The sequence below is a fragment of the Pongo abelii genome, chromosome 19, assembly GCF_028885655.2.
Source record: "Pongo abelii isolate AG06213 chromosome 19, NHGRI_mPonAbe1-v2.0_pri, whole genome shotgun sequence".
Taxonomy (NCBI): Eukaryota; Metazoa; Chordata; class Mammalia; order Primates; family Hominidae; genus Pongo; species Pongo abelii.
The window spans coordinates 9,445,478-9,463,480 of record NC_072004.2 but is presented as its reverse complement, the minus strand read 5'-3'; the positions used below and the strand labels follow the sequence as shown (position 1 = coordinate 9,463,480).

Genomic DNA, 18,003 nt, shown 5'->3' with positions numbered 1-18,003 from the left:
CTCAGGTTCAAGCGATTCTCCTGCCTCAGCCTCCCAAGTAGCTGGGATTACAGATGTCTGCCGCCAAGCCTGGCTAATTTTTTGTGTGTTTATTAGAGACAGGGTTTCATCATGTTGGACGGGCTGGTCTGGAACTCCTGACTTCAGGTGATCTGCCCACCTTGGCCTCCCAGAGCGCTGGGATTACACGCATGAGCCACTGCGCCCAGCTCCAAATACCCTTTAATGGGAAATTATATGGTCTTTTTTTAAAACAACAACAACATTGTAATCTGTAGTCGCAACATTGTGTCTGCTTGAGAAATAATATTTGTACCTCTGGGGTCACGTAGCCTCCGAAACAAACTTTGTCCTAATAAAAAGGCCACACTGTTCGACCTTCTGTTTTTGAAATTTAAGAACCTCATTTATTACCAACTTCTTTTAGGATTATTAACTCAAACATCTCTTGGAGGATTAGTACAAATATTATGTTCTCCCATCATCTCTATAACAGGCTGTAATTCTGAGGCCCAAGCTTGTGCCTTATTCATCCTTGTATCTCTTCCAGCACTGAGTACAGTTCCTGGCATAAACTAGCGATGCAATAAATTGTGTTTGAATTGAATTTTCAAAGCATTCAAGGCTGGCCACCTCTGCACTTGTGGGAGTAATTTGCATTTGAGCTGCATGTTTTGAGATATATCATGCATTTAATATTGTTCTTTAGGTCCAGCCTGATGAGTGAAGAGGCTAAGAGAGGAGCACCCAACCCTTGGCTCTTTGAGGAGCCAGAGGAGACCAGAGGCTTGGGTTTTGATGAAATCCGGCAACAGCAGCAGAAAATTATCCAAGGTACTAAATATCCTGAGGAGTGTGGGCTCAGAAACCTTGCCAGAATTTTTTTTTTTTTTTTTTTTTTTTTTTTTGAGACGGAGTCTTGCTCTGTTGTCCAGGCTGGAGTGCAGTGGCATGATCTTGGCTCACTGCAACCTCCACCTCCCGGGTTCAAACGATTCTCCTGCCTCAGCCTCCCGAGAAGCTGGGACTACAGGCGCGTGCCACCATGCCCTGCTAATTTTTTGTATTTTTAGTACAGACAGCGTTTCACCCTGTTAGCCAGGATGGTCTTGATCTCCTGACGTCATGACCCGCCCACCTCGGCCTCCCAGAGTGCTGGGATTACAGGTGTGAGCCGCTGTGCATATGGGCCTATTTCTGTTGTACTCTCTCTTCTTTTCCATTGGTCTATTTGTTTATCTTTATACCAGTGCCTCACTGTATTAATTATTTTACCTTTATGATGGGTCATTAAGTAAGATAGTACAGGTCATCCAGCTTCGTTTATTTTTACAATTTTATTGGATATTCTAGGTCTTTTGCATTTCCATGTGAATTTTAGAATCTGTTTTTAATTTTACAAAAGAAAGCTTCCTGGGCATTTGATTGGGATTACATTGAACTTTTAGATTAGGTTGAGGAGAATTGATATTTTAACGCTATTGAGTCTCAAATTCTCTCAGCAATGTCTTTTAGTTTTTGCTATACATGTCTTATATATCTTTTATCCTATTTATCCCTAAATATTTCATATCTTTTATTTTATGTTTTTTTGAGACAGTCTCGCTCTGTCACCCAGGCTGGAGTGCAGTAGCAAGATCTTGGCTCCCTGCAAGCTCTGCCTCCCGGGTTCACGACATTCTCCTGCCTCAGCCTCCCGAGTAGCTGGGACTACAGGTGCCCGCCACCACGCGCGGCTAATTTTTTGTATTTTTTTAAATAGAGACGGGGTTTCACCGTGTTAGCCAGGATGGTCTCGATCTCCTGACTTCATGATCTGCCCGCCTCGGCCTCCCAAAGTGCTGGGATTACAGGCGTGAGCCACCGCGCCCGGCCTTCATATCTTTTATTCTAAGCAGCATTTTTAAAATGTCAGTTTCTAATTGTTGCTTGTATATCAAAATACAGTTGATCTTTGTATATTGATCTTGGATCATGCAGCCTTGCCAAAGTCACTAATTTCTGAATGACATTCAGCTCAAGACTCAAAGTGGCCCCTGTGCAGATCTACAGAATACTCTCTCTGCAGTCCTCTCTGGTCCTGTGCCCTACAAGCTCTAACCACCTTGGCCTCTTGGGACTTTTCTCAACTCGTGGAAAATGCTGGGCTCCACCTGCGTTCTCCCATCCCCACACCACGGCTTGGGAACTCTTATGAGGTAGTAATCCGGGGCAGTCTTAGAACTCACCTCATTTGTTTCCCGTCTCTCAGGGATCACTGCCCTTCATTTCCTGATGTCCATGTCTTAAAACTGCTGTTTTGTATATTTACCCTGTTTTATTTTTCCAGTTGTTTCAAGCCAGAAGGAAGTCTGGTGCCTGTCAGTCCATCATGGGCAGAAGCAGAAATCTAATTCTATTTTGAATTCCCTTTTCACAGTGAAATCATCGAGTCAGTGAAACATCGTGACTCTCTTACATCTTCAATTTTACATACTTCACCCATTACCGTATTTGAAGGAAAGTGAAAAAAATGAAAAGCAACACAGCTTTACATGCAGCACAACCATTCGCTCTTCAGGACTCACAGTTCCTGAATGGAGCACCTTATAGCTAATAGTCATGCATTTTCTAGCTTAGGCATTGTTGCATTCTGGCATTGTTGCATTTTGCCAAGAAAAGCTGTTTTCAGTTGGGAAGAGTATGCTTGTCCCAGAGAAGGTGCTATTTTCAGGGGTTGCTTTAGGTCAGTGTGAGAGTGTGCCCCTCAAAGTGTTTGTCACAGTCTCCAAAACAGAGCTTCCTTATGAAGATTCTCACCCTTGGGGAGCCTGCTGGCCTGTGGGGTGTGGGTGGAGTTTCGGGGGAGTGGCAGCGCACGTTGCAGGTCAGTTTCTCTCCACTGCTCTTACCTTTGTGTTTTGAAATGCTATATTCCAGCCGGGCGTGGTGGCTCACGCTGGTAATCCCAGCACTTTGGGAGGCCGAGGCAAGCACATCACAAGGTCAAGAGATTGAGACCATCCTGGCCAACATGGTGAAACCCCATCTCTACTAAAAATACAAAAATTAGCTGGGCGTCCGTGGCTAGCGCCTGTAGTCCCAGCTACTCGGGAGGCTGAGCCAGGAGAATGGCTTGAACTCGGGAGGCAGAGGTTGCAGTGAGCTGAGATTGCGCCACTGCACTCCAGCCTGGTGACAGGGAAAGACTGTTTCCAAAAATAAATAAATAAATAAAAGAAATGCCATATTCCTCTTTGCTAGCGAGCTGTTTTTCAAGGACAAATACAAAAATGGAAGTAATCTTCACACAGAACCCTTATTAGTCTTTTCTCTGCCTCAAGAATCTTGACGATGTGCTGAAGTTGCTATGGCTTTGTTTGCGTCATTGCCAGGTCCTGTATTAAATGAAAATAAAGAGCCACAAAAGGTCATTTCTAACTTTCTTTAGCCCTTGGAATCCCTTAGCCATTCTGCACTCTAGCTGACCCTTAGAAACTTTGAAAATCATCCCAAAATAACAGTTTACTGGTAGAACATAGACTGAAGGGCAGGGAATGCCTTCCTTGCCTAACCTAGAAGTGAGACCTCATTGTAACAAATTAGCCAATTTGGCTTCTGTGCCCCTTCAGCTGTAATTTGAAGCATGAAATGGGCATTAGGCAGAAGATGGGTGGATGATGACAATCACTTAATTGCTCAAAAATCCCTGAGATAGAAGAAACAAGGGTACTTGTTTCTTGTTTCAAAACGTTTTGGTTATTATAGACCCTTGTCCCTGAGTCAGATCGCAGACCTTGGAGAAGTATGAAGTGTCCTTCCACCTTTACCCAGGAGGTCTCTCTTGATGGGGTTTCTTCATCAGCTCCATCTAGTCTTATGGTTTTTCTATAGATGTTCTTTCCAGACTCTAGCAGGAAATTGTGCAATCGTTCTAGATTTCTGCATTCTTAGGTATCTCGGTGTTTGCATGTGAAATGGGGCTGTGGAAGGTGGCTAGCCAGACTCCATTTCACACTGGGGAATCTTAGTAGCTAACCTTTGAACACTTGCAGTCACAGCTTCACAGACAACTTTCTTTGAAGATACCCTTTCTTGTAGCTGTCACCTAGACTAGGATTCCTTTCCTAAAATCTTAAAAACATCTGTTCTTAAACTTGCTCTGAGTCGTCTAACAGTGATTAACTTTTTATCTAGCTTGACCTAATTTTTTTTTTCTTTTTTCTTTTTTTTTTTTTTTGAGATGGAGTCTCATTCTGTCACCCAGGCTGGAGTGCAGTGGTGCGATCTCAACTCACCACAATCTCCATCTCCTGGGTTCAAGCGATTCTCCAGCCTCAGCCTCCCAAGTAGCTGGCACTACAGGTGTGTGCCACCGCATCTGGCTAATATTTGCATTTTTAGTACAGACGGGATTTTGCCATGTTGGCCACACTGGTCTCGAACTCCTGACCTCAGGTGATTCCCACCCCCCCCAACCTCAGGCTCCCAAAGTGCTAGGATTACAGGCGTGAGCCACCGCACCGGGGCGGCCTAATTTTCTTCTCTTTCTTTCCTGCCTCCCTTTATTGAGGGAGAGCTCCTTCTGTGTGTTAAATGTGAAAGGTTCATTGCTTCTCTGTGGGCACTGGACAACACAACATCAACTACTTTTCTGACTGTGTAAACTCAGAGGGCTCTCTAGTATTGGTCAGGAGTCTTTCTGTCTAGCAAAGACTGTATTCCTTTCTTTTGTAAACCTAGAGGGTCCTTTTCATTGATTTAAACAAGTGTACATTTCAGTCCTTGATTTAAATATGTTGGTGCTCCGTGCCACTAGCTGGGTTCAGATCTAGGGCAAAGACATAGAAAAAGAAGAAATGTCATGTATGTCAAAGACATAGGAAAAGAAGACAGTCGTTGGGGTCTGGATCTTGTACTCAATCCAGGGAATGTGGTTGCAACTCTTAGGGATGTCCCTCTGTTGTATTGTTAAAATATTGATAACTTTTTACTATGGAAAATTTCAAACATGTAATAATAGTAGAGAGTGTCAGATAATGACTTCGTCCTACTCATCCTCAGCCTCAGTGATTGTCAACTCATAGCCAATCTGTTTACATGTATATGCCATTCAGTAACCTACCTATCCTACCCAGCCCCTAGGTTATTTTGGAAGCAAATCCCAGACATCATATCATCAGTGGATATTTGAGAATATATATCTGAAATATGTTTGGAAAAGATAAATACTGTTTTGGAAAACTATAGTCACATGCCATTATCACCCTTAAGAAGTTAACAATATTTCCTGAATCTAATCAAATACTCAGTGTTCCAGTTTCCCTGATTGTGCTGTGATGTTTTCTTTTAGATAGTTCAATTCAGGATCTAAATATGGCCCATACATTGCAACTAGTTATGTCTCTTAAGTTTCTTTAATATACAGGTTCTTTTTCCAACTCTTCCTTTTTCTTCTGCACAGTTTCTTCATTGAAACTGCATTTTCCCTTTAGTTTCCCACTATCCAGATCTTGCATTTCTGAATGTCTACAGATAGGAAATATCCAAACACCTAATGGTTTCAAAGGGATTTTTAAAAAATGATTGTATTAGTTTTCTATTGCTGCTTTAATAAATTAGCACAAACTTAGTGACTTAAAACACATTTATGATCTTACAGTTCTGTAGGTGAGAAGTGCAACGCAGGTCCCACAGGGCTCAGATCAAGCAGTTAGCTTGATTCTTTTCTGGAGGCTCATTCTGGAGAATTCGTTTCCTTACTTTTTCTAGCTTCTAGAGGCCTCCCACATCCCTTCTTTCATCTTCAAAGCCAGCAAGTTATATCTCTCTGACCCGTCTTCATACTTCCTCTGACGGCAGCTGGGAAAGGTTCTCTGCTTTTCAGGACTCATATGATTATATTGGATCCACCTGGATAATCCAGGCTAATCCCCCGTCTGAGATTCTTTAACCTTAATCACATCTGCAAAGTCCCTTTTGCCATGTAAGGGAACATATTCATAGTTTCCGGGGATTAGAATATGGACATCTTAGACATGGAGGATATTATTCTATCTGTAACAATGATCCATCCATTTTTAAAAATTCGAATCACTGTAAAATAGAATAATGACTAATAGAGTGTGGTATGTTACAATTGCCCTCTTGTGATATCATCATGACTTGGGTTATGTGAAAGAGTAGGGCAGATTTTGGCAGTTATGATGGTAGTTTTGTTGGTAAGAAACTACATGGTGGCTGGGCGTGGTGGCTCACGCCTGTAATCCCAGCACTTTGGGAGGCCGAGGCAGCTGGATCACCTGAGGTCAGGAGTTCGAGACCAGCCTGGCCAACATGGCAAAACCTCGTCTCTACTAAAAATATAAAAATTAGCTGGGTGTTGTGGTGGATGCCTGTAATCCCAGCTACTGGGGAGGCGGAGACAGGAGAATTGCTTGAACTTGGAAGGTGGAGGTTACGGTGAGCCCAGATCATGCCATTGTACTCCAGCCTGGGCCACAAGAGTGAAACTCTGTCTCAAAAAAAAAAAAAGAAAAAAAGAAAAAAAAAAGAAACTGCGTGGTATGGTTTCTTCTTCTTTTTTTCTTTTTGAGACAGAGGTCTTGCTATATTGCCCCCGGCTGGACTTGAACTTCTGGGCTCAAGCAGTCCTCCTGCCTTAGCCTCCCAAATAGCTGAGACTACAGGTGCACACCACCATGGCCATGCATGGTTCTCGATTATTTATATGTTTGCAGTCAGCAGCATTGTGTTTTGATCATTGTCTCTAAGATAGCCCTACCACCTTCCCCTTAGAAATGCTTCTTCAGGACTTGGGGAAGCCCAGGTTATGAATGTGATTATTATTACCTCTACAGCATCTCGATTATCTGAATCTTCTGTGTCTTTGGATTGTGAAATGAAAATTTATTGCAGCACTTAAAGATGTGGAGAGAATTGCCAAGCTTATAAAAATTATTAGAGTGGAACAGAACTTTTAGTTCTCTTTCTCTTGTGCATTAGATGATCATCAGGTTGCGAAACCAGATAATGAGTCAAGTTTGAGATTAAAGAGTGTAATTAGTGTATTTTTCATTCATAATCTATGTCTCTACTAAATAAAGCAATTTTAGGAGTTTAATGACTCTTTTCCTAATGGAAACTGTGGAGGAATCTCCTTTCCTCTTTTTAAATGGTTTTATCTTTTAATCCACATTGACACTCAACCCTCAGTCCTATATATATATAGATTATTCATCAGATGCATTTAGAATTTTACTATTAACATCAGTCATCCTATAGGAGCACTTGGTTGAGGATGGATTTATCTTGGAGGCCATCCAAGAGGTTGTTATTAAAGACCAAGAGGACCTCATTATAAAGTGATTTTACTATAAAATGGTCCTTGTGAATGATCCCTAAAGACGGCAGTCATTCGTATAGTTAAAAAAAGTACAGAGTGTCAAACAATGTCACAAAGGGGTTCTTACCTCACACTGTTAGTTTAAATAAATTCCAGATGAATTAAAGAGCTAAGTTTGATGATTTAATTCCATAAAAAGACTTGGAAAAAATATAAGTAAATGTTAATGTGACCTCGAGTAAGACCTTTGTGATTTTTGCTTTTGTAGATATGCCTTCACGTGAAACAGTCATTTCAAAAACCCTGTAGACAAATGAAGCTGCGAGGGGTATAATGTTACCTTCATGCGTCGTGTTCTGTGGTGAACAAGAGTCATTACACTCAGCTTCACAGTGTTCTCAAAGCACCTGAAATTAGAGGAAGAAAATTTTTACAAAGACATGACCGAGACCCCCAGTTTAAAATATACATATTAAATTTTAAAGAAAGGATCTTGAGTAACTTGAGTTTAACTCACCTTTTTCTTTAAATTTTCAAAAACTCACTTTGCTCTTTAAATTTGCAAAAAGTTTCAAAGTAATTTTCATTTTTAAAACAAAAGCTGTTTTACTATACTTTGTTTTGTATCTTTTTTTTTTTTTTTTTTTTTTTGAGACAGGTTCTCACTCTGTTACCCAGGCTGGAGTGCGGTGGTGCGATCTCGGCTCACTGTGACCTCTGGCTCCCACGCTCAAGTGATCCATCCACCTCTGAGTAGCTGGGACTACAGGCATGCGCCACCACACCCAGATAATGTTTGTATTTTTAGTAGAGACAGACAGTGTTGCCCAGTCTGGTCACAAACTCCAGGCTCAAGTGATCTGCCCGCTTCAGCCCCCTAAAGTGCTGGGATTACAGGCGTGAGCCACTGCGCCCAGCTTCCTGCTTTTTTACTTAACGTATCATGGGGGCCGGGGGCGGGGTGGCTCACGCCTGTAATCTCAGCACTCTGGGAGGCCGAGGCGGGCGGATCACGAGGTCAGGAGCTCGAGACCATCCTGGCTAACACGGCGAAACCCCGTCTCTATTAAAAATACAAAAAATTAGCCGGGCGTGGTGGCGGGTGCCTGTAGTCCCAGCTACTCGGGAGGCTGAGGCAGGAGAATGGCGTGAACCCGGGAGGCGGAGCTTGCAGTGAGCCGAGATCGCGCCACTGCACTCCAGCCTGGGCGATAGAGCAAGACTCCGTCTCAAAAACAAAACAAAACAAAACATATCATGACCTTCTTTCAACATCAAAATATAGATAAACAATGTGATTTTCAGTGGCTATACAGTGTTTTACTACATGGATATACTATAAATTTATAAACAAATCTCTATGTTTGGGCATTTAGGTACTTTCTAATTTTTCACTATTATAAATATATCACTCTGGGTCCGATCAGGAGAGAGAAATTTGACAGGGAAAGTTGAATGTAAATTATTAACTATAACAGGGATTAAAATAACGAGGGATTAGCTAACGAGAGGTCAAAAGAACTCTCAGGAACACAGAACTAGCAGGGATAAGGTACAATCACCAAGTCTCAGGCTGAGACAGAGTGTCCAGGGAGGAGCCCACGCCCCCAGGGCTGAGAGAGGCCTCAGCTGAGGGTCCCTGAATTTCACAGAAGCCCCTGTGATGCCCTGCTGTCAGAACCTCCTGGAGATCTGCCCTCTGGGATGCTGGGGGAAACTCTTCATGGGGAAGAACCTCTATGGAGGCGCTCTTGTTATAAACCTGCCCAAGGAGGGGGTGTGCTGGGAGAAGTTGCTGGTTCTGGGTGTTGCTGGCCACTGTGCACTGAAGGGGCCAGGCACTGAAGGGGCCAGGCACTGAAGGAGCTGCAGTTGCTAAAAGAGCCTTCCAAGATTGCAGGCTAGAGCCAGGGAGCAAAAACTCTGACAAAGGAAAAAATATTCAAGGGCTTTGGTTCATTTTCTTTTTAAAAAATTTTCAAATTATTTTTATTTTTTATTTAGAGACGGAGCCTCTCTCTATCACCCAGGCTGGGATGCAGTGGTGTGATCATGGCTCACTGCAGCCTCGAACTCCTGGATGATCAACCAGTCCTCTCACCTCAGCCTCCAAGTAACTGACACTACAGGTACATGCCTCGTGCCTGGCGAATTTTCTTTTTTTTCTTTTTTTTTTTTTTTTTGAGACAGAGTCTCACTCTGTCACCCAGGCTGGAGTGCAGCGGCGCAATCTCAGCTCACTGCAAGCTTCGTCTCCCAGGTTCACATCATTCTCCTGCCTCAGCCTCCCCAGTAGCTGGGACTACAGGCGTCTGCCACCAGGCCCGGCTAATTTTTTTTTTTTTTTTGTATTTTTAGTAGAGATGGGGTTTCACTGTGTTAGCCAGGATGGTCTCGATCTCCTGACCTCGTGATCCACCCGCCTTGGCCTCCCAAAGTGGTGGGATTACAGGTGTGAGCCACTGCAACCAGCTGCCTGGCTAATTTTTTAAAGAAAATTTTCTAGAGGTGAGGTCTTACTTTTTGACACAGGATGGTTTTGAACTCCTGGCTTCAAGTGAACCTCCTGCCTTGGCTTCCCAAAGTGGCTGGGATAACAGGCATGAGCCACTGTGCACAGCTGGTTCATATTCATAGAGCAGCCAAAAAGAGTGAATTTGGAGCTGAGAGGCACTAAGTTGATACCTGGCACAAGAAACAAATGTTTCAGGGAATATCCTTGTATATCCATCATGGCATGCTATCTGAATATTTTCTTACATACATCCTAGACTTAGAACTGGCAGGTAAAAAGGTGGGCACAGTCTACACTTGAGAAATACAGCCATCATTAAACTTATTCACCTATTACATAGTACTTGGGAGCTTCTAGATCGTCACAATTTAATTAACCCTAGGTATTGTCATTCTTTTTAATCCTTATAAATCTGATAAGCCAAAAAAAGTAGTTTTTTATTTGTATTTTTAAGAAATTAGTAGCGATGTCAAAACTTTATTTTCTTTTTTATTGTGAAGTTCTTGCCTGTATCCTCTGCTGATTTAAAAAATTGGGATATTCAGTCTTCTTATTGATTTGTACATGCTCTTTATATATTAAGTATCAGAAAGTTTAAATGTTCATGTTTCCAAATCTTACTTTGTTTTTCATACTTAAAATCTTAATTCTTTTGGAAATTGTTTTAGCTTAAGGTGTCAGGTAGGTGTTTAATTTTTAAATTTTGTTCCAATAATGTTAACTCTTTTCTCTCTTTTTCCCTGACTGATTTATATGTTAAGTTGTGTTACATGCCTGGGTGTACTTATGGACTTTAAGTTGTTTTCTTCTAGTTTCTAGTTAATTATTTTTCTTTTTTCTTTCAGAACAGGACGCAGGCCTTGATGCCCTTTCCTCTATCATAAGTCGCCAAAAACAAATGGGGCAGGAAATTGGGAATGAATTGGATGAACAAAATGGTAAGAAGAAGTCTGGGATTGACCAGATTTGCCGTTGACATAAATACTAAAGGCTTGAGCACTTGTTGAATGAGTTTAATATTATACAACATGTAAAGTGGTTTAATGTCAATGATTGTTACAGTTTAATGCATTGGAGTGGGGGTTGTGGCAGATTTATAGTTGTTAAATACTATGCAAAGAAATTTGGTGAAAAATTTTTCAGTTCTCAGTAGCTACTTTTAACAATACTGTGTTTTGTGATCCATTCATCCCAAGAGCTTTTCTTCTATGTGGCAGTGATAATGAAATTGCTCAGCACTTTGTACACTGAAGCTGTGTGGGCCTCATGTCATCCCCACACCCGGTGGAGTTTGCTCTTCTTCAATCCTATGTACCAGGCTTCAGGGCAAAAAAGGGTTTGAAGATCTTTGTTCACGGTTTGATGTGACAAGTCTGGTTGGAAAAACATGAATTTGCAAACTGCAAGCAGGATGGATTGGAGAGTGTTTAAGACGTGGAGGCATCTGCAAGGCTCTTGTGCTTGAGGCGGGCCTGGATGGGTTGTTCGAGTGGGAAGGGGGAAGAAATACGGGTGCATGGGATTGCCAGTGATTTTACGTTAAGGATGAAGTCGGGAAACTTGAGAGGAGACACTGGTTTTTGGGTGAGATGGTAAGTCCAGTTTGCATGTGTCTGATTAGAGATGCCGGCGAGAGATGTCCGGTTGGCAGTGGGAGACGTGGTACCAGGGCTCAGGGAGAGGGCGGAGCCAAAGAGAAGAGATGGGAGCAGCTGCAGTGTAGAGGTGACGTGTGACAGCGTGGAGTCGTTGAGTGGCAGTGAAGCTGGCATTTATGGAAAGCCCCCACTGTGTGCTAAGCCCTTTCATCTATGTCATTTCATTTAATCTCCACACAGCATCACGAAGGCAGCACCCTCCTCATATGTGAGAGGCAAAACTCAGAGTGGCTTTGGGGCCCCCTGAGGCCACATCACTTATGAGTGACAGAGCTAAACTCCAGCTCAGGTCTTCTGATTCTAACGTGACTGCTTTTGCTGCTAAACCAGCTTCCTCTCTAAAGAAGACAAAGTAGGAAGAGAAAAAGAAAATGTAAAGTATTCTGTCTAAGGTTTTCGCTTTTAGTAACACTGCCACGATGGAGTGGCTTTCAAGAAAAGTTATCAGGTGGGTGCGTTGGCTCACACCTGTAATTCCAACGCTTTGGGAGGCTGAGGCAGGCGGATTACAAGGTCAGGAGTTTGAGACTAGCCTGGCCAACATGATGAGACCCCCATCTCTACTAAAAATACAAAATATTAGCTGGGCGTGGTGGCCCACACCTGTAATCACAGCTACTCAGGAGCCTGAGGCAGGAGAATTGCTAGAACCCAGGAGGCGGAGGTTGTGGTGAGCCGAGATTGTACCATTGCACTCCAGCCTGGGCGACAGAGCAAGACTCCGTCTCAAAAAAAAAAAAGAAAAATTATCATGTATGAGCAAGCATCGAAGCCCTGGGGATAGACGAACACCCACTTTGAAGAGAGGGCTGCACTTCTCAGAATTCTACAGCAGACACTTCTATTCTCCATCCTTGGGAAGAATGAGTTAATTTGTTCCCACAGTGCTGTTCCATTTATCTGTCATAAATCAATTCCACCTGTTTATCATCTATCATAAATAAATAGATTACTAAATCCAATGGAGAAGCCTTCTCTCTTTACAATTCTAATAGTTTCAGCACAGAGAGGACAACTTAGTTCTTTTCCTGATGGTACCAACACGAACAGGCTAATTTATGTATTTGCATATAATTCAGTTATTGGTCAGTTCCTTCCTTAAGTGATAGTATTGATAAGAAAGTAAGCTTTATAGGCCGGGCACGGTGGCTCATTCCTGTAATCCCAGCACTTTGGCAGGCTGAGGCGGGTGGATCACGAGGTCAGGAGTTCGAGACCAGCCTGGCCAGCATGGTGAAACCCTGTCTCTACTAAAGATACAAAAAATTAGCCAGGCATGGTGGTGTATGCGTGTAATCCCAGCTACACGGGAGGCTGAGGCAGGAGAATCGCTTGAACCTGGGAGGCAGACGTTGCAGTGAGCTTAGATTGTGCCACTGCACTCCAGCCTGGGCGATAGAGTGACAATTCATCTCAAAAAAAAAAAAAAAAAAAAAAAAGGAAAGTAAGCTTTATAGAAAATCTGCCTATCTGGTGTACAGTTGTTCCTCATCCCAAGGAAATTTAGCCTATTCAATGGGTGAGACTAGAAAAGACTCTAGCCACCAAACTGATGATCATGTGTTATGATACACGTACAGGTAAGCTGCAGTGTCTGTGGGTGGATGGCTAACAAGTGATGGTGCTTTACATGCATAATTTGGTGGGATGATTTACTAAGTTCCCATATGAAAGCACCGTTTCTTTGTCCAGCATAAGGCAGTCAAGCCGCATGTCTTTATCTTGTCTTTCGTCTGGTTTAGTGGTTATCATATGTTGCTGCATATTAGAATCACCTGGGCTGCTTTTAAAACTCCAAGAGCCCAGGCCATACCTGTGTTGGTTTTCTTTTTTGTTGTTGTTGTTTTCATTTTTTTTTAAATTTGATTTTTAATATTAGCTTCCTCAGGTTGAAGTGTGTTAGTTTTCTATTGCTGTTGTAACAAATTACCACCAATTTAGTGGCTTAAAACAACACAAGGCTGGGTGCAGTGGCTCACGCCTGTAATCCCAGCACTTTGGGAGGCCGAGGTGGATGGATCATTTGAGGTCAGGAGTTCGAGACCAGCCTGGCCAATGTGGTGAAACCCCACCTGTACCAAACATACAAAAATTAGCCGGGCGTGGTAGCAGACGCCTGTAGTCCCAGCTACTCAGGAGGCTGAGGCAGGACAATCGCTTGAACCCAGGAGGCAGGGGTTGCAGTGAGCTGAGATTGCACCACTGCACTCCAGCTTGGGTGACTGAGCGAGACTCTGTCTCAAAACACACACACACACACACACACACACACACACACACACACACACACACACACACACACACACACACACACACACACACACACACACACACACACACACACACACACACACACACACACACACACACACACACGGGCGACCGAGCGAGAGACTGTCTCAAAACACACACACACACACACACACACACACACACTCTCTCTCTCTCTCTCTCTCTCTCTCTCTCAATGTCTTACAGTTCTGTGGGCCAGAAGTTTGATGTGAGTCACACTGGGCTAAAACTAAGGCATGGGCAGGGTGGCTGTTCCTTCTGGAGGACGTAGGGGAGAATTCATATCTTTGCTTTTCCAGCTTTGAGAGGCCCAGCTACATTCCTTCGCCCACGACCCCTTCCTCCATCTTCAAAGACAACAACAGTAGGTTGAGTGCCTCTCATATGGCATCACTTGTACCTCTGAGTGCTGCCTCCCTCTTCTACTTTTAAGGACCCTTGTGATGACATTGGGCCCACCCAGATAATCCAGGATCACCTCCCCATTTTGAGGTCAGCTGATGAGCAACCCACATTCCATCTACAAGCTTAATGGCTCGTTTGCCATTTAACCTAACATTTTCACCGACACCAGGGACTACGATCTGGACATCTTTAGGGAGCCATTGTTCTGTCTACCACAGTAATTTTTTTTTTTTTTTTTTTTAAGACGGAGTTTCGTCCTTGTTGCCCAGGCTGGAGTGCAGTGGTGCGATCTCGGCTCACTGCAACCTCCACCTCCTGGGTTCAAGCGATTCTCCTGATTCAGCCTCCCAAGTAGCTGGGATTACAGGCGCCTGCCACCATGCCCGGCTAATTTTGTATTTTTGGTAGAGACGAGGTTTCACCCTGTTGGCCAGGCTGTTTTCAAACTCCTGACCTCAGTTGATCCACCCACCTCGGCCTCCCAAAATGCTGGGATTACAGGCATCAGCCACTGCGCCCAGCCTACCACAGTAATTTTATACCAAGTGAATCACAACCTCCCGGGGTGGGGCCCAAGCATCAGTAGTTTTTGAAGCCCCTCTGATGATTTCAAGGTGCTGCCGAATTTGAGAACCAGTGCCCTTGTTGAATATGCGGACAATGTATTTAGCGCTGTACCTTGTATTGGTTCTTATATGCTCACATTACAGGTCTAAATCCCCCACATGCACAGAAGCGCATCCACGTGGTGACGTGTATACACACAGCATCACAGTCACAGAGGTCCTTCGACTCACACATTTAGCCCCCATCCCTTTTGCTGCTTCCCCCACGCCTCGCCTGTCCTCATCTCCATCTCGTACCCAGATGGCTACATGTGTACATATATAAAGAGGAGGTATTCTTCCTTTCATTGCCAATGCAAACTTGGTTTTCTCTGTGGTGGCCTCCCGGAGAGAAGGCAGCTATGCTGGTGGTTTTCTAATGTGAACATTTGCTCCTCGGAGATAGGGCAGAGTCAGCCATTTTCTGTCACAGGAAAAGAGACTCTTTGAGGATAAAAAAGTGTATCCCTGCCAAGACCATCATCAGCTTTTATTCCTTTTGTTAAAGCGAAAAAAGGCCGTGATAGCTGTAGGTGTTAAGAATGGGGCTGCAGCCCCATCTGGATTTTTATTGTGATCTGAGTGATAGGGAGTCGGGGCGCTGGAAAAGGGCAGCCTCATCTGGATTTTTATTGTGATCTGAGTGATAGGGAGTCGGGCGCTGGAAAAGGGCAGCACATTTGCTGCAAGTATCTGCATGTGATTTACCGGCCTGCTGAATTTTGGTTTTCGTTAAATGAGGAAAACAATAGGCTAGGTCATTTTGGAATCAAGTATCAAAATCTTACTAACAAAATACGTTGTACTTAGAGCATAACCACAAAGCTGAAAGGTTGAATTATCTTCAGTTTTGGAATTCAGTTTCTAATCTTCTCATAGAGAATTCAAAAGGGCCTGACCAACCCCAGTAATTACCCTGTTCCTATGCCAGTGACCAAGCCAAGCGAGGAAACGGATCAGCAGTTAAGTGAAAATCCCAGTGATGACAGACCCTAATGGCCACTGACTAGGGGCGTTGGTGAGTGGAACGCTGAGTGGGTGACGTCCCCTCATGCAGCCACAAATTCTAGTGCTCTTCAGTTCCAGGTGGCCTCTATGGGTGAGAGGGCACAAAGGGCTGATGACAGACCACCAGCACTTCTCCAGAACCCAGAGTTGTGGTTCTGGTCTCACTCTGTTGCCCAGGCTGGAGTGTAGTGGCACAGTCACGTCTCACTGCATCCTCCATCTCCCAAGCTCAAGTGATCCTCCCACCTCAGCCTCCTGAGTATCTGGGACTACAGGCCTGCACCACAGCACCTGGCTAATTTTAACTTATTTTTTGTAGGGATGGGGGTCTGGTCCCCCTGTGTTGCCCAGAGTGGTCTTGAATTCCTGAGCTCAAGCAATCCTCCCACCTCAGCCTCCCAAAGTATTGGGACTACAGGCTTGAGCTACCACCCGCAGCAGAGCTCTATTTTAAAAAGAACACTAAAACAAGAAAATGAACAGAATTGATGTTCTGAGACCTTTTGGCATGAGCCACCACAAAGAATCACACCACAAAGATCAGCACCACAAAGAATCATAGAGGCACGATTTGATGGATGACATCACACCAAGAACAAATCTCTGCTGGTGTGTGCAGGTCTTCGCCATTCTTTTGATGCTCAAATATCCCAAATTGGCCAATCCTTTTGGATGTTTCCCTGACAATCTATGAGCAATTCTTTGCTTTCTGGAAGCATGAAATGTCCCAGGCTCTCCTTTTTCTCCATCCTGTCCCTGGAATCTGCTGTTTCTTCAAGAATGCCTGGTTCCTTTTATTGGGAAATGCTGTTTGGAATCTAAGATCTTGGCGCATACTGTACCCATTGCCACTGGAGTGTTGTTACTTTTAGGCTGTTCATTATCATGATTCTTGATTTTTTATAGGTGAATTATTTCCTTCTCTCTGGAAATGTTAGGATCTTTTATTTATGAGCATGCCTTAAAGTAGGTATATTTTCATTCACTGTTTTGGATGCTTGGTGGCCCTTACAATCTAGAGATTCCATTCTGGGAAATTCCTTTGTCATTTCCTTCCTTTTGTTTTTCTGTATTTTCTTTTGCTGCAACTCCTACTGGTCAGATTTAGAACTCCTGGATCATCCGAGTGCGGTGGCTTATGCCTGTAATCCCAGTACTTTGGGAGGCCGAGGTGGGCGGATCATTTGAGGTCAGGAGTTTGAGACCAGCCTGGCAAACATGGTGAAACCCTGTCTCTACTAAAAATAAAAAAATTAGCCGGGCGTGGTGGCACGTGCCTGTAATCCCAGCTACTCGGGAGGCTGAGGCAGGAGAATCACTTGAACCGGGAGGTGGAGGTTGCAGTGAGCTGAGATTGCGCCACTGCACTCCAGCCTGGGTGACAGAGCAAGACTCTGTCTCAAAAAAAAAAAAAAAAAAAAAAAAACAACTCCTGAATCAATCCTCTAAGTTTCCTATTTTTTCCTCTGTGTTACTGTCTAGTTTACTTATTGTTTTCATTTCTGATTTGAACAACAGCAGGCATACATTTTTTTACCCTTTGAGGGTTATTTCCATTTTATTTATGAAGCAGAATAGGTATATGTATATATGTTATAGAAGCCAGGCCCTATGCTCTCCTCGCCATGAATGCCTTCTTCATCTGCCCAGTTACTCCTTCCTCATGAGGTGAGTCGCCCAGTCCTGTCAGCTGTGCTTCCTAAAGTTCACTAGAGTCTGTTCATACCAGCTCCTCACTGCCACCCTAGTCTGGGTCACTGTCATTCTTGGCCTCAATTACTGCAGTAGCCTGATACCTTGCTTCGTGTCTTATTTCCTTCTCAGCCTTTCTCTGCCTTGTATCAGAGTGTTGTCTTCAGAACACAGATCTTATTACATTATTAATTTTTTTTCTAAGAGACAAGGTCTTGGCATGTTGCCCAGGCTGTACTTGAATTCCTGGGCTTAAGCAGTCTTCCTGCTTCAGCCTCCCCAGTAGCTGGGACCACAGGCATGTGCCACCATACCCAGCTACATTATTAATTTTAAGTGGCTCTCCCAGTGCCTTCCTGGTAAAGTCCAGACTGGTTCTTGATGATCTAGTCATTGCATTCCCTGTCACTGGAATTACACACCCCACCATACTGACCCACTTCAAGTTCATCAGTTGCACCAGAATGCTGGGCCTGGCCTCTGATACTTTCTCTTTCTTTGAGA

General features: G+C 43.7%; 1 protein-coding gene across 2 annotated transcripts in view; it reads left to right on the top strand.

The window, feature by feature from the left end:
- The window catches only part of STX8 (syntaxin 8), a 326,746-nt gene that overhangs the window by 71,215 nt on the left and 237,528 nt on the right, over positions 1-18,003 (top strand). For both annotated transcript variants that reach the window (XM_002827023.6, XM_054535431.2), the window contains exons 5-6: positions 710-834; positions 10,685-10,777. In XM_002827023.6, coding sequence (XP_002827069.2) covers positions 710-834; positions 10,685-10,777 — 218 coding nt within the window. The remainder of the gene's footprint in view (positions 1-709; positions 835-10,684; positions 10,778-18,003) is intronic.